The 23,240-nt window shown below is 37.1% G+C and overlaps 1 protein-coding gene across 1 annotated transcript in view; it reads right to left on the reverse strand.

The window, feature by feature from the left end:
• TEX11 (testis expressed 11) overlaps positions 1-23,240 on the reverse strand; it is a 211,524-nt gene that overhangs the window by 136,807 nt on the left and 51,477 nt on the right. The window contains exon 8 of the mRNA XM_025276046.2: positions 4,724-4,804. Coding sequence (XP_025131831.2) covers positions 4,724-4,804 — 81 coding nt within the window. The remainder of the gene's footprint in view (positions 1-4,723; positions 4,805-23,240) is intronic.

Genomic DNA, 23,240 nt, shown 5'->3' on the forward strand with positions numbered 1-23,240 from the left:
GCCACACCAATTATACAGCTATACTGGAATAATGCAGCTTGTACCCACTTGCTGCAGAAAGGCTTGCAACTAACTTATACAGAGAAAAATGGAAAGTAAAACTTTTGATGAACATTAAATATACTGAGTCTTTATCCAATTTCCTCAGTGTTTTCTTTTTTTCTGCCCTCACAATTCTTTCAAGTGTACTTACATTAAATGCTACTTTCTAGGGGAGAAAAGAATACCAAATAATAACAAATTTATAAGACCAAACCTTGTTGTTTTTGTTGTGGTTTGGTCACTAAGTCATGTCCAACTGTTTTGTGACCACATGGACCATAGCCTGCCAGGCTCCTCTGTCCATGGGATTTTCCAGGCAAAAATACTGGAGTGGATTGCAATTTCCTTCTCCAGGGGATTGTCCCAACCCAAGAATCAAACTCACAGCTCAGATTCTTTACCCCTGAGCTACCTGTGAAGCCCAAGACCAAACCTACAAAATACTAAAATATCTAATATTTTAAATACACTAATTTAGTATAATAAATATACTAAGAGATCTGTAACATATTTCACTGTAATGATCAAAAAATCTTTTAATTACCAATACTGTTCCCTTCACTCATTCATTTATATAAATAATAAACAATATTATAAATAAAATAAAAATATTTATGAATAATAAATATTTACTAAACATGTTCTATCTATAATGTGAGGGTGTTAGTCGCTCAACTGTGTCCAACTCTTTGTGACCCCATGGACTGGGGTCTGCCAGGCTCCTCTATCCATGGGATTTTCCAAGCAAGAATACTGGAGTGGGTTGCCATTCCCTTATCCAGGGGATCTTCCTGACCCAGGGATCGAACCCAGGTCTCCCACATTTCAGGCACACTCTTTACCATCTGAGCCACTAGGGAATTTCTATGAAAAGTGAAAGTGAAGTCACTCAGTTGTGTCCGACTCTTTGCAACCCCATGGACTGTAGCCCACCAGGCTCCTCCGTCCATGGGATTCTCCAGGCAAGAATACTGGAGTGGGTTGCCATTTCCTTCTCCAGGGGATCTTCCTGACCCAGGGATCGAACCCAGGTCTCGAACCCAGGGAATATCTATAATATTAGGCAATATTAAAGACACATCAGTGAACAAAACAGACAAAGATCCCTATCCTCATGAAATATTTATAATGGGGTATTAAATACTAAGATCTATACAAATATCTCTTTTAAAAATACTTTCCTAGCCTTCCATGCAGTGGTAACATCTTACTTTGCAAGTAATATACAATGGCAAGTAATACAAAGATGGTAGATCTGTAATCCTATTGATTATTGGTCATATAGAAATGGACTTATGAGACTAGAACTATGGAATCTCCAGAACCTCCAGCCACTGTTACATCTCTGGCCCAGAAATGACAGATCCAACCAAATACCTACTTTACAATGCCAAGATTAGACTATATAGATGATTTTTAAAACTCACTTAGATATTGCTGCTAAAAATGACTTTGATCACTAACTTTTGAGTTCAATACAAGACTTTTTATTTTTAATTAACCATATAATTTCATTTTCTGTATATTACTTTGTAAATTAGATTCTTAAAATAGAGAAAAAGCAGACCTATTATTTTTTTTCATTCCAAGCTATTTTCCTTTGTGATTTTGTTGTCTTTTAAACATTTATAGATCATGCATTTTTACATTTTGTTAAATTATAATAGTGTAGCAATAATTAAATGATAATTGCCTGACTGCCAGGGTCCAGCCCCAGCTGATTCAGAGTATTCGAAGGGGAGACGGCATCGGTAACTATTTAAATATTCATCAAAGATATAAAGAGTAATAGAATGAGGATAGCTCAGTAGGAAAATTCAGTGGAGAAAAGAGGCTGAGTAGCTTGGTTTACGCGGAAAATCAATATAACCTGTGACACCAGGTTAGCTCTGACCATGGAGGCCACAGGCGCCCTCTCAAATAGCAGAAGGTGCCCCACCTTAGACACCTTCTCGAGTGGGTCTTAGAAGCCCAGGCAAATAAATGGTAGCAGAGGACCTCCGCGCTCCAGATGGAGACTCAGCTGGAATTTGAGGAGAAGAATGACATGGGGAGACCAAGCTTTGGTTAGCAAAGCCCGTAGCTTTATTTTCAACAGGGGTTTTTATACCCTAAGTTACACATAGAGGATAATAGGGGATGTGAAATCATGCAAAGTCAGCAGTCTTTGATCCTTATCAAAAACTAGGGTTTCTTTCCTGCAAATTTATCGTATACAAATGGTTTAGGTGATTTACATCATCTTCTGGCCAGAAGGCCTATTAACATTTTATGACTCTTGACACAGGTTTGTCATCCGTAAGACTTATTTTCTCTAAGAGTAATTATTTTAAGGTTTGGCGCCATCTTCCGAAGGTGTTAGATAAAATTGCATTCCTATAGGGCAGAAGTGCAATGGGTTTACAACAAAGGAAAGAATTTATTACCTTAAGGGTCTAAAGTTGCTAACACCAAGGCCACTACTTATTTTTTCTACATACCAACTATATTAATTAATACACATTCAAGGATACAATAAAGGGGATGTGGAAACTTGGCAGCAAGCATTGGCTCATCAATGAAATCTTTTACTCGTTTTATTCTGACAGTTTCTAACTCTCTGAGAGGCTCTAAGCTATTTGAATATCTTAAGCTTCCCGTGCCTCTCGAGGCTGGGAGACTGTAAACAATTGTGTGCATAGCTGTAGGAGTCCGGGTAAACTTGTCAGGAGAGTTAGAGAGCTATCTGAGGGGTTTAGATTTAAACACTCCTAATGCCCAGGAACTTTATTAATTGGAGCTGTAAGTTAACTCTTTGTCAGAGAGAGCGAGATGGTGGTGGGGGACAGCCCCCAGTAAAGTCAGAGGTGAGAGCACAAAGCAATAAAGTAGGTAGACTCTGGTTTTTTGGGGGTAGATGCTCGAGAATATCCAGGGGGACTCCTGAGGCTCGATCTCGCCTTTGCGTATGCCGAGCCTCCTTCCTCATGACCTTTGTCACGAGTGGAGTGCCTCTCGCCAGCTCCCGGCACCTGACTTTTTTCCTTAATGGCTTTAGGACATGTATCTTCCAATCCCTCCCTTACTCAGCTTTCTCTAACCCTCAGGATAGAATTAGAAAAATAGCCAGGTGTCAACCATCACAGTACCAATTTAGGCAGGAAATCTCAACAGATAGTGAAAGTTGGATGAGAAACTGGATTTTACAAAGTCTCAGAGCATCATTTCACAAAACACTTAGGAATAACAAAGGGAAAAAATACATAAGTTTGAAACCTGTAAGAAACCATTTTAACCAAGAGATCAAAGTTAGCACCACCACCAATAGAATAAATCAATCTTGTATGTCATTCAACAGAATCATTTCTGTGATTTTCTGGCCCCAAATTCATAACCTAGTCTATCATAAGGAATCTTTTAACAAACCCTAATTTGGTTAGAGAGAGGTAACTGGGGAGACGTCATTTAAGGGTTTAAACTTGCAGCTAGTAGATAATTTCTGGAAATCTAATGTACAACATAGTGATTTTAGTCAACAATACTGTGCTTTAAATTTTTAAATTGCTAAGGAACTAGATCTTGACTCTTCTCAACACAAAAAAATGACATTTATGTGACATTATAAAGGTGTTAGCTAACACTACTCCAGTAACCATACTGCAAATTAAAAGTATTATCAAATCAACATGTGAAATACCTCAAATTTATACAGTGTTATATGTCAAATATACCTCAATAAAATTTCTTTTTAATTTTTGAAAAATAAATTAAGTCACATTCTACAAAACGGCTGTTCTGGAATCTTCAAAATTGTCAAGGTCATGAAAGTCAAGGCAAAAGTGAGGAATTTTTCCAGTTAAAGAGACTAGAGACTAAGTGAATCTTAGAAAGAATCCATTTTGTGTTAAGATTAGTATTGAAAAACTTGAACTAGGTCTCAGGGCAAAGGGTATAAAGGAATTCTTTGTAAGATTCTTGTTACAGTTTTGTAACTGTGAAATTGTTTTTAATTTTTTTTAAAGACTAGAAGAGTACCTCCACATAATATTAGCAATATATAAATAGTTACTGAATTAAGTTCTACATTATAACATAGAATTTGAGAGAAAAGTACGACCAGTTTCACATGAAGGTACAAGTGATGGAGCCCTGAGACCTCCTGATACCAAATTTATCTTTGGTGTCAGTCTCCTCTGTAACAGTAAAGACTGAAGTAAGCATAGGCCTGAAATAGGGGAGAAAGAATGGAAAAGGGAGGTAAAGTGGAAAAATTAAAAATTATCTACTCTGGAATACTGATGAACTCCAGTCTGAGAAACAGGTTTTATTTATCCTATCAAACTGCTCACACCTCCAAATCCCAATATAGAAAAATACTATGGCAATGATATGAACAGCTGCTATCAACCTTGTCAGTAGGGCAATAAACTCATTTTTTCTTTCTTTCATCATAAACCATGACATATGGAGGAAATATTACCAAAGTATTTTGACAATAAAAGGGAAAGCAAAGAAATGTAAAGTAACCTGTATCACTTTTTAGAACACCTGTTCTATTAAAGAGCAAAAGAAGCAAAATATTTCAAATCTTGGCTAAATAAGTAAATCTTATACAAAATATAAACTCTATAGGAGCACATGAAGTAGTAATAAGTCTTCCTAGAATGTGATACAGGAGAATGAAGGCAGAGATTTCACTCACCATTTGGGGAAGCCTCACCAACATATCTTTACAGCGTAGTATACAACGAGATGCTTTTTGAAAATCCCCTTCAGCAACTGCCTGGGAAAGCAAAAAACAAAATGTCAGTAACTGGTTAAAATGAATAACAAGCTATATGTCTAAAAGTCAATTCTGACATGTGAACTGCTGTTAAAAGGTCTTGATTTGTTTACCTCTTCTTTTCAAATGTGGATTCCTACTATTTTTCTTCTCTGATTGCTATGGCTAGGACTATGAAAATTATGTTGAATAATAGAGATGAGAGTGGGCACTCTTATCTTGTTCCTGACTTTAGAGGAAATGATTTAGAGGAAATCAGTCCTAAATATTCATTGGAAGTAGTGATGCTGAAGCTGAAACTCCAATACTTTGGCCACCTGTTATGAAGAGCTGACTCATCTGAAAAGACCTTGAGGCTGGGAAAGATTGAAGCTGGGAGGAGAAGGAGACGACAGAGGATGAGATGGTTGGATGGCATCACCGACTTAATGGACATGAATTTGAGTAAGCTCCTGGAGTTGGTGATGGACAGGGAGGCCTGGTGTGCTGCAGTCATGAGGTGGCAAGGAGTTGGACACAACTGAGCAACTGAACTGAATTGAATAAGGGTGGTGTCATCTGCATATCTGAGGTTACTGATATTTCTCCCAGCAATCTTGATTGCAGCTTGTGCTTCAACATCCACATCCATATATGACTACTGGAAAAAAACATAGCTTTAAGTAGACAGACCTTTGTCAGCAAAGTGGTGACAAAGCAGACCTTTGTCTGTTTTTTAATACACTGTCTAGGTTTGTCATAGTTTTCTTTCCAAGGAACAGGGGTCTTTTAACATTGTGGCTTCAGTTACCATCCACAGTGATTTTGGAGCCCAAGAAAATAAAATTTGTCACTGCTTCTACTTTTTCCCCATCTATTTGCCATGAAGCGATGGGACTGGATGCCATGATCTTAGTTTACTTGAACGTTGAATTTTAAGCCAGGCTTTTCACTCTCCTCTTTCACTCTCATCGAGAGGCTCTTTAGCTCCTCTTCACTTTCTGCCACTAAAGTGGTGTCATCTGATCTGAGGCTGTTGATATTTTTCCCAGCAATCTTGATTCCAGCTTGTGATTCATTCAGCCCAGCATCTCGCATGATGTACTCTGCACTGAAGTTAAATAAACAGGGTGACAATACACAGCCCTGACGTACTCCTTTCCCAATTTTGAACCAGGCTGGTTCTAATGTCTGGTTCTAATCATTGCTTCTTGACCCGCATACAGGTAACTCAGATGACAGGTAAGGTAGTCTGGTATTCCCATCTCTTTAAGAATTTTCCACAGTGTGTTGTGATCCACACTGTCAAAGGCTTTAGCATAGTCAATAAAGCAGATGTTTTTCTGGAATTCCCTTATTTTCTCTATGATCCAACAAATGTTGGCAATTAGATCTCTGGTTCCTCTGCCTTTTCTAAGTCCAATTTGTACATCTAGAAGTTTTCAGTTTACATACTGCTGAAGCCTAGCTTGAAGGATTTTGAGCATTACCTTACTAGCATGCAAAATAAGCATAATGTCCAGTAGTTTGGACATGCTTTGGCATTGCCCTTCTTTGGGACTGGAAGGAAAGCTAACTTTTTCCAGTCCTTTTTCGTGCTCATCCTTGCATGAAATGTTCTCTTTATCACTCAAATTTTCTCAAAGAGATCTCTAGTCTTTCCCATTTTATTGTTTTATAATGATTCTCCATTATACCTATCATAATGTTGTTTTTATTTAAGTATGTATATGAAGAATATCTACTCTCACACATTTATGCAGTTGGAAAACAGTCTTTTCAGATAATTGTGGCTATTCTTCTTTGATACAACACCAAAACTCAGTAAGCAGCAGTTTCTTAAAGCTCAGTTGTAATGTGAATTCTGGAACCATACAAATGAACTTTTCATAAATAAACTTTTACATTAAAACTCATGGACCTATCTTATCCTTTGAGTCCATATTTTAACCATGCATGAATTGTGACAATATGAACTGGAAATTTGGAAAATATTGGTTAACTGAGTTATGTAGATATACCAAAGCTTGACACATTGCATTATAACATGTCCAAAAAAAATCATTCATACTCACCACTCTTGTTCAACATAGTATTGAAAGTCCCAGCCAGCACAATAGGTTAGAAAAGAAAAGTTATACAGATTTCAAAGGAATAAAATCGTCCCTATCTGTGGATGACAAGACAGCCTACATAGACAATTAAAAAAAATTTTTTTTAATTCTAGAATAAGTCAATTTAGCAAAGAGATAAGATACAAGATTAAGGGTAAAGGGACAAAGTAGGTGATTAAATAGTTAACTCCACTGCATGCATGCATGTGTGTTAAGTTGCTTCAATCGTGTCTGACTCTTTGTGACCCTGTGGACCATAGCCCGCCAGATTCCTCTGCCCATGGGTTTTTCCAGGCAGGAATACTGGAGTGGGTTTCCATTTCCTCCTCCAGAGAATCTTCCCAACCCAGGGATCAAACCCACATCTCTTATATCTCCTACGCTGGCAGGTGGTAGTCCTGACAACTCATGCCATCCCCACTAGGGGATTGTAAGTAGGAAAAATATGGGAGTCCCTGTAAGTTAATTACTCAAGAAAGCAGTTTGCTTAATTGCAAAACAAAGTAGGCTTGCTCAGCAACAGAAGCATGAGACAAGCCCCCAAACAATAAAATAATGGTGGCAAGAGAGCAACATCCTGTCCAGTGCATACAATAAATTAATGATCCCTAGGACATGCTCTTGGCATATATTTAAAACAACAACAATAATTTGTGGACCTAGCTTGACAATGTAGGAACAAGAAAACTCCCTTGCCCAACCTGGAAAAGGAGATGATGATGGAAGCATGATATCTACTCAAGAAAGACAAAGAAGGTCTTCTTCCCTTCCCCACTTTTCCTTTGATTATAAAACTGTATCCCAGTTAGTTCTTGGGGGCACAGCACCCTCTCACCTGCCCACTTATAGCCCTTGCAAATGACTTATTCTAATAGATCACTTATCTAACACTTTGCCTCTCACTAAATTCTTTCTGTACTGAGATATAAACTTCAGAGCTTTCTGGAACACCACCCAATGGTTTCAAATAGACTAAAGCTAATAGTCCAGAAATAAATGGTTACATTTACGATCAACTGATTTTTGACAAGGGTACAAAGACAAGTCAATGAAGAAAGAATAGTCTTTTTTAAAAAATGGTGGTAGGACTGGATATTCAATACAAAAGAATAAAATTGGATATCTACCTCATACCATATGAAAAAAATGACTCAAAGTGGATCAAAGGCTTAAATGTAAAAGCTAAAAGCTATAAAATTCTTAGACCAAAATATAGGAGTAAATCTTCCTGATCTTGGGTTAGGCAATGGTTTCTCTGATACGACAACTAAAGCACAAGCAACAAACGAAAATAATAAATGTCAATTCTTCCCAAATTGATATATACGCTGAACACAATTAAAATGTAAATTCTAGTAAAAATTTTTTGAAAATGTGGACAAGATTATTCTAAAATTTATATGTAAAGGAAAAGGAATTAGAATAACTAAAATAATTCTGGAAATAATAATAAAATGCAAAGAATCACTCTACCCATTGTCAAGACATCATCGGCTCTAGTAATCTAGACAGTGTGACAGTGAAAGGGGGATACACCAATACATCAAAAGAAAAGAATAAATATCCCAGAAATACCAATAGATCTATCCACACAAGTATGGCCAACTGATATTTAACAAATGTGCAAAAGCAATTCAATGATGGAGGGATAGTCTTTTTAACTAAAGGTGCTGGAGCAATTAGATATCCATAAACAAAAAAGGAAATTAAACCTCACACCTTACAGAAAAATTAACTCAAAATCAAACATAGATTTAAATGTTAAAGGTAAAGCTATAAAACTTTTAGAAGAAAATATAGGAGAATATTTTCATATTTAGGGTTTGGTGAAGAGTTTTGAGACATGACACCAAAAGCATAATCCATAATAGGAAAATATCAACTGGACTTAAAATTACTTTTGTCTGCAACCCTATTGAAAGACTTAACAGACAAGTTACAAACTAGGAGAAAATATTTCCAAACACATATTTGCCAAAGAACTCAAATCTAGAATATGTAGTTTTTAAAATTCACAGTAAAAAAAGCAAACAGTACAATTAGAAAATGCTCGACATGAACAGACATCTCACTTAAAGAGAACATACAAGTGGCAAATAAGTACATGAAAATGAAATTCAACATCGTTAGCCATTAGTGAAATGCAAATTAAAATTGATGAAATACCACCACACATCTAACAGAATAGCTAAAATAAATTAGGCACAATACCAAATGTTTGTATGCATGCAGAGAATGGGATCTCTCAGATATTGCTGATGGGAATTAAAATGGCATAGCCACTTCAGAAAACAGTTTGACTTGACAGTTTCTTCAAAAATAGACAGCTAAACATATACTACCCATTTGATCTAGCATTTGCAGTCCTGGGCATTTATCCACAGAAATAAAAATCTACGTTCACACAAAAATCTAAAAAAACAAACAAACAAACAAACAAAAAAAACCCACTATACACAACTGTTCATGTCAATTTTATCTGCAAGAGCCAAAATTGGAAACAACCCAAATTCCTTCAATAGTGAAAGGCTAGACAAATTGTGGTATATCTATACCACAGAATACTACTTGCAAATAAAAAATAAACTATTGATACAGAAAACTTGGATGAATGTCAAAGGAATTATGCTAAGTGGGAAAAGTCAATATGAAAAGGTTACATACTATACCATTCAGTTTTTATATACCACTCCAAAATGACAAAATTATAGAACTGGGAAATAGGTTATTGGTTGCCTGGGACTGAGGATAGGGGAATGGGTATGACTACAAAGGTGAAGCATGAGGGATCTTTGTGGTCATGGAACTTTTCTTTATCTTGATTGTGGTGGTGATCTTGGGGATAGTGGTTACCCAAATCTATCCATGTGATAAAACTGTATAGAAGAACAGATACACATGAGTTCACATAAAACTGGTAAAATATGAGTATGATTTATGGATTGTACCAATGTCAACTCCTTATGCAAGATGTCACCAAGGATGAAAGTGTGTGAAAGGTACACTAGAGCTCTACTATTTTTGCACCTTCCTGTGAATCTGTATTTTAAATAAAAAGTATTAAAAAATCATATGAGTTAATACCATCATCGATTTCATCAGAAAAGTCTAAGTATCTGGAAGCTCTCATGGTCATGGTAGAGATATACAAGTTTTCCAAACTTCTAATTTTTACTTTTTCAAAAGTTTAAATTTTATCACTGGCAACAAATATTGTTGGTTGCCTTCCTTGAAATCACATTCCCATTTCATTCATTTTTATGAAAATGTCTGCTAAATACCCAACTATCTATCAGTCAGTCTTCCAGTAAAAATGGTGTTCTGTGAAAACAAAAGTAGCTAATTCAGCTCACAACCCAAAGAATTACATGTGGGCCTTTCCTCAAGACAATCCTCATACTTCAATATGTACCAGAAATACTATGGGAACTTCCCTTTATATTACTTAGAATATTAAAACCTTATATACTTAAGAGTCAAGGTTTAATAAAACTAATAATTTTTATTGCTTCACCAAGGGCATTTTTAAGTAAAACCAGAATTCTTTTTACACCAAGGGTGTAGCAATGAAGAATACAATGACAACTAGTAAAGGATGGGCCACTGTCTTGATTATTGTTCAAGTATCAGCAGTTTTACCCACCACTGCTTTTGAACCACTAATACAAATGTCAACAGAGTGAAAAAAGCAAATGCTTTGAATTATCAGAATACTTTTCACCTCAGAGACGCTCCCACCATACTAACTTCTTCTACTGCCTCACCATCCACCCAGCACTTAAACTCCTATAGTCTGTCTTCTATTTTTTACCTTGCCAATGATATTGATCATCTTCTGGAATGCCAGATTCTAATAGCCTTTTCTTCATCCTCATTTTTTTCCTATTTCTCTGAAGCACTGACCACTGCTAATCTTCCGATTTCCCTTGAAATTCTCTTTTCTTCTCATACATGACTCACTTTTATAGTCCTCTGTCTCTGGCATGTCATCCCATCTTTATGTTTGCTTTACTTTTTGCTACATTCTCCCCCTCCCCCGGCCCCAACAACATGTATACATTTGTGAAATAAATTAGTTTTCTTATTCTCCCTTTCCTGTCTCCAGACTGAATGAATAGTTCTTCTCACTGAGCATGTTTTCTTCCTTTATCTGCTCCCTTCATTTCGATTTTTGTTGCTAATACTACAGTCCAAGTTCTTATCATTTCATGCTTACACTTATGGTAGATTCACTTTTTCAATCCAGTCTAAGCGTTATTGACAGATCGCACTTTGTGCCACCTTATCTTTTCCCAAAAACCTTCAACCACTACACTACCTTTAAAAATTATTTTTTCAAAGAGGTATATTCGGGCCTTCTCAACGTGACCCAACTTAGTTCTTTAAACTCAGTCCTTACTATGCCCTTTCACAAATACTTTCCTTTGAATAAACATATCATTGAATAGTCCTTAAACCAGACACGCACATTTCTATCTGTATGACTTTGCTCAACCATCTTCCCTGCTTATCTAAATCTTTTCCTTTCTCCAAAGTGCAAACTATGTTTTAAATCCTTTGTGTGTCTCCCTCTAACAACCCAGCCCAGAATAATCTCACCCCCTGCTTCCCCTTTCCTACAACTGTATAGCACTTGTCTATACCAGTGTCTCTCAATCTTTTATAGTTTATATACTACTGCCAGGAGTATATTGCTAAGAGATATATCAACAACCTCAGATATGCAGATGACACCACCCTAACAGCAGAAAGTGAACAGTAACTGATGGAGAACGCAATGGCACCCCACTCCAGTACCCTTGCCTGGAAAATCCCATGGACGGGGGAGCCTGGTGGGCTGCAGTCCATGGGGTCTCTAAGAGTCGGACACAACTGAGCGACTTCACTTTCACTTTTCACTTGCATGCATTGGAGAAGGAAATGGCAACCCACTCCAGTGTTCTTGCCTGGAGAATCCCAGGGACGGGGGAGCCTGGTGGGCTGCCGTCTATGGGGTCGCGCAGAGTCCGACACGACTGAAGCGACTTAGCAGCAGTAGCAGCAGAACAGTAACTGAAGAGCCTCTTGATGAAAGTGAAAGAGGAGAGTGAAAAAGCTAGCTTAAAACCCAACATTCAAAAACTAAGATCATGGCAACCAGCCCCATCACCTCATGGCAAATAGATGGGGAAACAATGGAAAGTGACTTGGGTTCCAAAATCACTACAGACGGTGACTACAATGATGAAATTAAAAGACGCTTACTCTTTGGGAAAAAAAGCTATGACAAAACCTAAACAGCGTGTTAAGAAGCAAAGACATTACTTTGCCGAAAAAGGTCCACATAATCAAAGCCATGGTTTTTCCAGTAGTCATGTACAGACGTAAGAGCTGGACCATAAAGAAGGCTGACTGTCAAAGAATTGATGCTTTCGAATTCTGGTGCTGGAGAAGACTCTTGAGAGTCCTTGGACAGCAAAGAGACCAAACCAGTCAATCCTAAAGGAAATCAACCCTCAGTACTCACTGGAAGGACTGATGCTAAAGCTGAAGCTCCAATACTTTGGCCACCTGATACAAAGAGCCAACTCATCAGAAAAGACCCTGATGCTGGGAAAGATTGAGAGCAGAAAGAGAAGAGGGTGACAGAGGATGAGATGGATGGATAGCATCACTGACTCAATGGACATGAGTTTGAGCAAACTCTGGGAGATAGTAAAGGACAGGGAAGCCTGGCGTGCTGCTGTTCATGGGGTCACAAACAGGCACAACTGAACAACTGGACAACAATACTACCATCACTCTTCAGGGGGACAAACAGGTCAGGGAGGGATAATAGGAAAGCAGATTCATTTGTGGAACATGCATTTAACATATTATTTATTATCTGCCAGCTACCATACTAGATACTGATGATGTACAGATTAATTTTTATGCTAATACTTAACTAGTAGGAAAGATAGAGGACCGGGGCTCTTGGTATAATAAAGGTAGTGGGCTTTCCATTTGACTTACATCTTCAGGACACCCTTCATCATAGTCTTTATGGATAAGCTAATGGCTCATATGTTCCTATGACCATACCATCTTTTTTTTTTTTAATTTTATTTTTTAAACTTTACATAATTGTATTAGTTTTGCCAAATATCAAAATGAATCCGCCACAGGTATACCTGTGTTCCCCATCCTGAACCCTTCTCCCTCCTCCCTCCCCATTCCATCCCTCTGGGTCGTCCCAGTGCACCAGCCCCAAGCATCCAGTATCGTGCGTCGAACCTGGACTGGCAACTCGTTTCATACATGATATTTTACATGTTTCAATGCCATTCTCCCAAATCTTCCCACCCTCTCCCTCTCTCTCAGAGTCCATAAGACTGTTCTATACATCAGTGTCTCTTTTGCTGTCTCGTACACAGGGTTATTGTTACCATCTTTCTAAATTCCATATATATGCGTTAGTATACTGTATTGGTGTTTTTCTTTCTGGCTTACTTCACTCTGTATAATAGGCTCCAGTTTCATCCACCTCATTAGAACTGATTCAAATGTATTCTTTTTAATGGCTGAGTAATACTCCATTGTGCATATGTACCACAGCTTTCTTATCCATTCATCTGCTGATGGACATCTAGGTTGCTTCCATGTCCTGGCTATTATAAACAGTGCTGCGATGAACACTGGGGTACACGTGTCTCTTTCCCTTCTGGTTTCCTCAGTGTGTATGCCCAGCAGTGGGATTGCTGGATCATAAGGCAGGTCTATTTCCAGTTTTTTAAGGAATCTCCACACTGTTCTCCATAGTGGCTGTACTAGTTTGCATTCCCACCAACAGTGGAAGAGGGTTCCCTTTTCTCCACACCCTCTCCAGTATTTATTACTTGTAGACTTTTGGATCGCAGCCATTCTGACTGGTGTGAAATGGTACCTCATAGTGGTTTTGATTTGCATTTCTCTGATAATGAGTGATGTTGAGCATCTTTTCATGTGTTTGTTAGCCATCTGTATGTCTTCTTTAGAGAAATGTCTATTTAGTTCTTTGGCCCATTTTTTGATTGGGTCATTTATTTTTCTGGAGTTGAGCTGTAGGAGTTGCTTGTATATTCTTGAGATTAGTTGTTTGTCAGTTGCTTCATTTGCTATTATCTTCTCCCATTCTGAAGGCTGTCTTTTCACCTTGCTAATAGTTTCCTTTGATGTGAAGAAGCTTTTAAGGTTAATTAGGTCCCATTTGTTTATTTTTGCTTTTATTTCCAATATTCTGGGAGGTGGGTCATAGAGGATCCTGCTGTGATGTATGTCAGAGAGTGTTTTGCCTATGTTCTCCTCTAGGAGTTTTATAGTTTCTGGTCTTACGTTTAGATCTTTAATCCATTTTGAGTTTATTTTTGTGTATGGTGTTAGAAAGTGTTCTAGTTTCATTCTTTTACAAGTGGTTGACCAGATTTCCCAGCACCACTTGTTAAAGAGATTGTCTTTAATCCATTGTATATTCTTGCCTCCTTTGTCAAAGATAAGGTGTCCATATGTGCGTGGATTTATCTCTGGGCTTTCCATTTTGTTCCATTGATCTATATTTCTGTCTTTGTGCCAGTACCATACTGTCTTGATAACTGTGGCTTTGTAGTAGAGCCTGAAGTCAGGTAGGTTGATTCCTCCAGTTCCATTCCTCTTTCTCAAGATCGCTTTGGCTATTCAAGGTTTTTTGTATTTCCATACAAATTGTGAAATTATTTGTTCTAGCTCTGTGAAGAATACTGTTGGTAGCTTGATAGGGATTGCATTGAATCTATAGATTGCTTTGGGTAGTATACTCATTTTCACTATATTGATTCTTCCAATCCATGAACATGGTATATTTCTCCATCTGTTAGTGTCCTCTTTGATTTCTTTCACAAGTGTTTTATAGTTTTCTATATATAGGTCTTTAGTTTCTTTAGGTAGATATATTCCTAAGTATTTTATTCTTTCCGTTGCAATGGTGAATGGAATTGTTTCCTTAATTTCTCTGTTTTCTCATTATTAGTGTATAGGAATGCAAGGGATTTCTGTGTGTTGATTTTATATCCTGCAACTTTACTATAGTCATTGATTAGTTCTAATAATTTTCTGGTGGAGTCTTTAGGGTTTTCTATGTAGAGGAACATGTCATCTGCAAACAGTGAGAGCTTTACTTCTTCTTTTCCAATTTGGATTCCTTTTATTTCTTTTTCTGCTCTGATTGCTGTGGCCAAAACTTCCAAAACTATGTTGAATAGTAATGGTGAAAGTGGGCACCCTTGTCTTGTTCCTGACTTTAGAGGAAATGCTTTCAATTTTTCACCACTGAGGATAATGTTTGCTGTGGGTTTGTCGTATATAGCTTTTATTATGTTGAGGTATGTTCCTTCTATTCCTGCTTTCTGGAGAGTTTTGATCATAAATGGATGTTGAATTTTGTCAAAGGCTTTCTCTGCATCTATTGAGATAATCATATGGTTTTTATTTTTCAATGTGTTAATGTGGTGTATTACATTGATTGATTTGCGGATATTGAAGAATCCTTGCATCCCTGGGATAAAGCCCACTTGGTCATGGTGTATGATCTTTTTAATGTGTTGTTGGATTCTGATTGCTAGAATTTTGTTAAGGATTTTTGCATCTATGTTCATCAGTGATATTGGCCTGTAGTTTTCTTTTTTTGTGGGATCTTTGTCAGGTTTTGGTATTAGGGTGATGGTGGCCTCATAGAATGAGTTTGGAAGTTTACCATCCTCTGCAATTTTCTGGAAGAGTTTGAGCAGGATAGGTGTTAGCTCTTCTCTAAATTTTTGGTAGAATTCAGCTGTGAAGCCATCTGGACCTGGGCTTTTGTTTGCTGGAAGATTTTTGATTACAGTTTCAATTTCCGTGCTTGTGATGGGTCTGTTGAGATTTTCTATTTCTTCCTGGTCGAGTTTTGGAAAGTTGTACTTTTCTAAGAATTTGTCCATTTCTTCCACGTTGTCCATTTTATTGGCATATAATTGTTGATAGTACTCTCTTATGATCCTTTGTATTTCTGTGTTGTCTGTTGTGATCTCTCCATTTTCGTTTCTAATTTTATTGATTTGATTTTTCTCCCTTTGTTTCTTGATGAGTCTGGCTAATGGTTTGTCAATTTTATTTATCCTTTCAAAAAACCAGCTTTTGGTTTTGTTGATTTTTGCTATGATCTCTTTTGTTTCTTTTGCATTTATTTCTGCTCTAAGTTTTAAGATTTCTTTCCTTCTACTAACCCTGGGGTTCTTCATTTCTTCCTTTTCTAGTTGCTTTAGGTGTAGAGTTAGGTTATTTATTTGACTTTTTTCTTGTTTCTTGAGGTGTGCCTGTATTGCTATGAACTTTCCCCTTAGGACTGCTTTTACCGTGTCCCACAGGTTTTGGGTTGTTGTGTTTTCATTTTCATTCGTTTCAATGCAAATTTTGATTTCTTTTTTGATTTCTTCTGTGATTTGTTGGTTATTCAGCAGCGTGTTGTTCAGCCTCCATATGTTGGATTTTTTAATAGTTTTTCTCCTGTAGTTGAGATCTAATCTTACTGCATTGTGGTCAGAAAAGATGCTTGGAATGATTTCTATTTTTTTGAATTTACCAAGGCTAGCTTTATGGCCCAGGATGTGATCTATCCTGGAGAAGGTTCCATGTGCGCTTGAGAAAAAGGTGAAATTCATTGTTTTGGGATGAAATGGCCTATAGATATCAATTAGGTCTAACTCGTCTATTGTATCGTTTAAAGTTTGTGTTTCCTTGTTAATTTTCTGTTTAGTTGATCTATCCATAGGTGTGAGTGGGGTATTAAAGTCTCCCACTATTACTGTGTTATTGTTAATTTCTCCTTTCATACTTGTTAGCATTTGTCTTACATACTGCGGTGCGCCCGTGTTGGGTGCATATATATTTATAATTGTTATATCTTCTTCTTGGATTGATCCTTTGATCATTATGTAGTGACCATCTTTGTCTCTTTTCACAGTCTTTGTTTTAAAGTCTATTTTATCTGATATGAGTATTGCTACTCCTGCTTTCTTTTGGTCCCTATTTGCATGGAAAATCTTTTTCCAGCCCTTCACTTTCAGTCTGTATGTGTCCCCTGTTTTGAGGTGGGTCTCTTGTAAACAACATATGTAGGGGTCTTGTTTTTGTATCCATTCAGCCAGTCTTTGTCTTTTGGTTGGGGCATTCAACCCATTTACGTTTAAGGTCATTACTGATAAGTATGATCCCGTTGCCATTTACTTTATTGTTTTGGGTTCGAATTTATACACCGTTTTTGTGTTTCCTGTCTAGAGAATATCCTTTAGTATTTGTTGGAGAGCTGGTTTGGTGGTGCAGAATTCTCTCAGCTTTTGCTTGTCTGAAAAGCTTTTGATTTCTCCTTCATACTTCAATGAGATCCTTGCTGGGTACAATAATCTGGGCTGTAGGTTATTTTCTTTCATCATTTTAAGTATGTCTTGCCATTTCCTCCTGGCTTGAAGAGTTTCTATTGAAAGGTCAGCTGTTATCCTTGTGGGTATTCCCTTGTGTGTTATTTGTTGTTTTTCCCTTGCTGCTTTTAATATTTGTTCGTGTTTGATCTTTGTTAATTTGATTAATATGTGTCTTGGGGTGTTTCGACTTGGGTTTATCCTGTTTGGGACTCTCTGGGTTTCTTGGACTTGGGTGATTATTTCCTTCCCCATTTTAGGGAAGTTTTCAACTATTATCTCCTCAAGTATTTTCTCATGGTCTTTCTTTTTGTCTTCTTCTTCTGGGACCCCTATGATTCAAATGTTGTAGCGTTTAATATTGTCCTGGAGGTCTCTGAGATTGTCCTCATTTCTTTTAATTCATTTTTCTTTTATCCTCTCTGATTCATTTATTTCTACCATTCTATCTTCTAATTCACTAATCCTATCTTCTGCCTCTGTTATTCTACTATTTGTTGCCTCCAGAGTGTTTTTAATTTCACTTACTGCATTATTCATTATATATTGACTCTTTTTTATTTCTTCTAAGTCCTTGTTAAACCTTTCTTGCATCTTCTCAATCCTTGCCTCCAGGCTATTTATCTGTGATTCCATTTTAATTTCAAGATTTTGGATCAATTTCACTATCATTATTCGGAATTCTTTATCAGGTAGATTCCCTATCTCTTCCTCTTTTGTTTGGTTTGGTGGGCATTTATCCTGTTCCTTTATCTGCTGGCTATTCCTCTGTCTCTTCATCTTGTTTAAATTACTGAGTTTGGGGTGTCCTTTCTGTATTTTGGCAGTTTGTGGAGTTCTCTTTATTGTGGCGTTTCCTCACTCTGTGTGGGTTTGCACAGGTGGCTTGTCATGGTTTCCTGGTTAGGGAAGCTTGTGTCGATGTTCTGGTGGATGGAGCTGTATTTCTTCTCTCTGGAGTGTAATGAAATGTCCAGTAATGAGTTATGAGATGCCTATGGTTTTGGGGTGACTTTGGGCAGCCTGTATCTTGAAGCTCAGGGCTGTGTTCCTTTGTTGCTGGAGAATTTGCTTGGTATGTCTTGCCCTGGAACTTGTTGGCCCTTGTGTGGTGCTTGGTTTCAGTGTCGGTATGGAGGCGTTTGATGAGCTCCTGTCAATTAATCTTCCTTGGAGTCAGGAGTTCCCTGGAGTCAGGGTTTGGACTTAAGCCTCCTACTTCCAGTTATCAGTCTTATTTTTACAGTAGTTTCAAAACTTCTCCTTCTATACTGCACCACTGATAAAACATCTACATTAAAGATGAAAAGTTTCTCTACTGTGAGGGTCACTCAGAGAGGTTCACAGCGTTACATGGAGAAGAGAAGTGGGAGGAGGGAGTTAGAGGTGACCCATATGAGATGAGGTGGAATCAACAGTGGAGAGAGTGGGCTAGCCAGTAGTCACTTCCTTATGTGCACTCCACAACTGGACCACTCAGAGATGTTCACGGAGTTATACAGAGAAGAGAAGGAGGAGGCAGGAGGCAGAGGTGGCCAGAAGGATAAAAGGGGGAAATGAAAAGGAGGGAGACAGATCCAGCCAGTAATCAGTTCCCTAAGTGTTCTCCACCATCTGGAACACACAGAAATTCACAGAGTTGGGTAGAGTAGAGAGGGGTTAGGGAGGAGATACAGGCGACCTGGTGGAGATAACGGAGAGTCCAAAGGGAGAGAGAGCAGCCAAGCCAGTAATCTCGTTCTCTAGTGAAAAATGGGTCCTGAAGATTGGGTTCTTAAAGGTACAAAATTGGTAACAAATACATAAAAGCAAAAATTAAAAATCTAGAGTAGAGTTTGGAATTTCAAAAATGCAATGTTAATGAAAAGAAGAAGGAAAAGAAAGAGAGAAAAAATGAACAAAGAAAAACAAACAAGGTTGCGAAAATTATAAAGAAACTACAGGTACAAAATTGATAACTAATACCAAAAAGCAAAAATTAAAAATCTAGAGTAGAGTTTGGAATTTCAAAAATACAATGTTAAAAAAAAAAAGAAGAAGAAAAATAAAGAGAGAAAACAAACCAACAAAAACAATGTCGCAAAAATTATAAAGAAAATACACGTACAAAATTGATATCAAATACCAAAAAGCATAAATTAAAAATCTTGAGTAGAGTTTGGAATTGCAGATGTATGATGTTATATAAAAGAAGAGGAGAAAGAAACAGAGGGGGGAAAAAAAGAAAGAAAAAAAAAAGTCCCAGAAATTATAAAAAAAAAAAAAACTATATGTACAAAATTGATAACATATACCAAAAGGCTAAAATTAAAAATCTAGAGTAGAGTTTGGAATTTCAAAAATACGATGTTAAAGAAAAGAAGAAGGAAAAGAAAGAGAAAAAACGAACAAAGAAAAACAAACAAGGTCGCGAAAATTATAAAGAAACTACAGGTACAAAATTGATAACTAATACCAAAAAGCAAAAGTTAAAAATCTAGAGTAGAGTTTGGAATTTCAAAAATACAATGTTAAAAAAAGAAGAAGAAAAATAAAGAGAGAAAACAAACAAACCAACAAAAACAACGTCGCAAAAATTATAAAGAAAATACAGGTACAAAATTGATATCAAATACCAAAAAGCATAAATTAAAAATCTTGAGTAGAGTTTGGAATTGCAGATATACGATCTTATACAAAAGAAGAGAAAGAAACAGAGAAAAAAAAAAAGTCACAGAAGTTATGAAAAAAACTATAGGTACAAAATTGATAACATATACCAAAAGGCTAAAATTAAAAATCTAGAGTAGAGTTTGGAATTTCAAAAATACAATGTTAAAGAAAAGAAGAAAAAGAAAACAAAACAAAACAAAACACGGTCAAAAAATTATAAAATATATATATGAAGCTTGCTGAAGAAGAAAAAAAAAAATAGGGTCTTTTTTTTTTTTTGCAAAGTAATAGTTATAAAAGTGAAAATTAAAGGACAATAGAGGACTTAAATTTTTTTTTTAATTAAAAAAAAAAAGAAAGAAAGATTGATCGTAAAAATAGTAAAAATATATCTAGGTCTTTCTCTGGTTTTGTTGTGAGTATTGTGGGTTCAGTTCATTTTTGGCTAGTTCCTTGGTCTGACTTATATTTCTCAAGATCCTATGTAGTCTGTAGTAACCACAGGGTTTTAATCTATGGCCTGTAGCTTCCAAGGCTTTTCCCTCTGTTATAGCTTCTTCTGTTTGCTGGTCTCTTCAGTGTCTGGTTCCCGCCCTGACACAAAGGGGATGGTTGAGGACACTATTTTTTTTATTTTATTTAGGCTCACTTGTTCAGCCGCGCTGTGGGGAGGGAGGGAGGGATGCTGCAAACAGATAACACTGGCATGCACTCGCAGTGCCTCAGCCACACTGGGTCTGCCCCCGCTCTCGGCACGTGTAGCCTCCCTGCCCACACTGCTCGGGCTCTAGGTTGTTCCGCTGGGAACAATCAGAGGCCGGCCCTGGGCTGAGCTCCCAGGTCCAAGCCGCTCAGGTTCAGGCACTCGGGTAGTCCTCAGAGGCGCAGACTCGGTTGGGCCTGCGTTTTGTGCTCTTCCCAGATCCGAGCAGCTCAGGTGATGTGTTTGGTGGGTGCCAATGCTGCGACTTATCGCCTCCCTGCCACTTGGTTATCTGGGTGTAAAACCGGCGCACCTTCTCAGGCAGATGTTGACCGTCCAGACCCCCAAGAAGTTTTAGTTAGCAAAGAAGCCTGCTTACTGTTCAAAAAAAAAAAAAGAGGCAAGAAACAAGTGGTGCTAGGAAAACTGGACAACTACATGGAAAAGAATGATATTAGACCATTTTCTCTTACCGAATACAAAAGTTAGCTCAAAATGGATTAAAAACCTAAAGTGAAGGACTGAAAGTCATAAAACTCCTAGAAGAAAATATAGGCAGAAAACTCACTAACATAAATACTAGCAATATTTTTTTGGATCTTTCTCTTAAAGCAAAGGAAACAAAAGCAAAAATAAACAAGTGAGACCCAATCAAACTTAAAGCTTTTGCACAGCAAAGGAAACCAATGACAAAATGAAAAGACAATCAATTGAATGGGAGGAAATATTTATAAATGATATGACCGATATATAAACAGTTCATACAACTCAACATCAAAAAAGCAAAAAATCTGATTAAAAATGGGTGGGTCTAAATAGACAGTTTCCAAAGAAGACCTTCAGATAGTCAACAGACACATGAATAGATGCTGAACATAACTAATGCAAGTCAAAACCACAATGAGATATCGATTCACACCTGTCAGAATGGCTATCATCAGAACGAACACAAATGACAAATGTTGCAAAGAATGTGGAAAAAAGGGAATCTTCATATACTATGGGCTGTAAACTGGTACAGTTAGTATGGAAAACAGGATAGAAGTTTCTCCAAACACTAAAAATAGAACTACCATATGACTCAGCCATTTCATTCCTGGGTATGTATCTGAAAAATAAAACACTAACTCAAAAAGATACATTCACCCCAATGTTCACAGCAGAATTATTTACAATTGCCAACATATGGAAGTAATCTAAGTATCCATCAATAGATACCAAAAGAAGATGTGGTATGTATATGTACTTGAGTACTGCTGCTGCTGCTAAGTCGCTTCAGTTGTGTCCGACTCTGTGTGACCTCATAGACGGCAGCCCACCAGGCTCCCCCATCCCTGGGATTCTCCATGCAAGAACACTGGAGTGGGTTGCCATTTCCTTCTCCAATGCATGAAAGTGAAAAGTGAAAGTGAAGTCGCTACTCAGCCATAAAAAAATAAAATTTTGCCATTTGCAACAACATAGATAGACTTGGGAGGGTACTATGCTAAAAAGTGAAATAAGCCAGATAGAGAAAGAAAAATGCTGTATGATATCACTTGTATATGGAATCTAAAAACTGCACCAAACTAGTGAATAAAACAAACAAACAAAAAGACTCACAGATCCAAAGAACAAACTTGCAGTTACCAATGAGGAGAGGGAAGGGGGGTAAGGGCTATATAGGGGTAGGGGATTAAGAGGTATAAACTATTATGAATAAAATAAGCTATAAGAATATACTGTATAATATGGGAATATTTTATAATACCTATAAATGGAGTATAACCTTTAAAATTGTCAATCACTATATTGTACATGTGTAACATATAACACTGTACATCAACTATACGTCAACAAAACAGTAAATAAATAAACCATATAGGTCTTTTTCACATGAACTACTATCAAGTCAAATGCATCCCTGTCACAGTATATAATATAGAGTTGTGATCTCTTAAATATTAGATTTTTATAGGCCTGAGGAGGTTAAGTAACAGCCCAAGGTCATAGAGCGAGTTGGTAGAAGAGTTAAGATACAAGACCAAGACCTGCTGGACTTTTTATCAATTTTTTAGTAGTTGCATTAAAGTAACTGACAAAGGATATTAACATTTAAAAGCAAACAAAATTACCACAAAGGGTTCTCTTTTTATACAGCAACCTAATTTGAGTAAACTCCAAGAGACAATGGGGGGCAGAGGAGCCTGGTGTGCTGTAGTACATGGGGGGTCACAAAAGAGTTGGACATGTCTTAGTGACTGAACAACAACAAAGTTTTGGGTAGGGAGTGTTAGACTAAAAGTCAGAGAATCATGGTTCTAGTCTTAGATCTTCAATTAACTCACATCATCTCTCTGAACCTCAGTTTCATCATTTAAAAAATGAGAAGGAATTAAAACGTAACTAAATGGGTAATATCTCATATCCATGGATCAAAACACTTAACATTATTAAGATAGGAATACTCCTCAAACTGATCCACAGATTCAGTGGTTTTCTTATCAAAATTCCAACTGGCTTTGTTGCAAAAATTAACAAGCTTTTTCTAAAATTCATATGGAAATGCAAGAGACCCAGAAGAA

Source organism: Bubalus bubalis, chromosome X (assembly GCF_019923935.1).
Source record: "Bubalus bubalis isolate 160015118507 breed Murrah chromosome X, NDDB_SH_1, whole genome shotgun sequence".
NCBI lineage: Eukaryota > Metazoa > Chordata > Mammalia > Artiodactyla > Bovidae > Bubalus > Bubalus bubalis.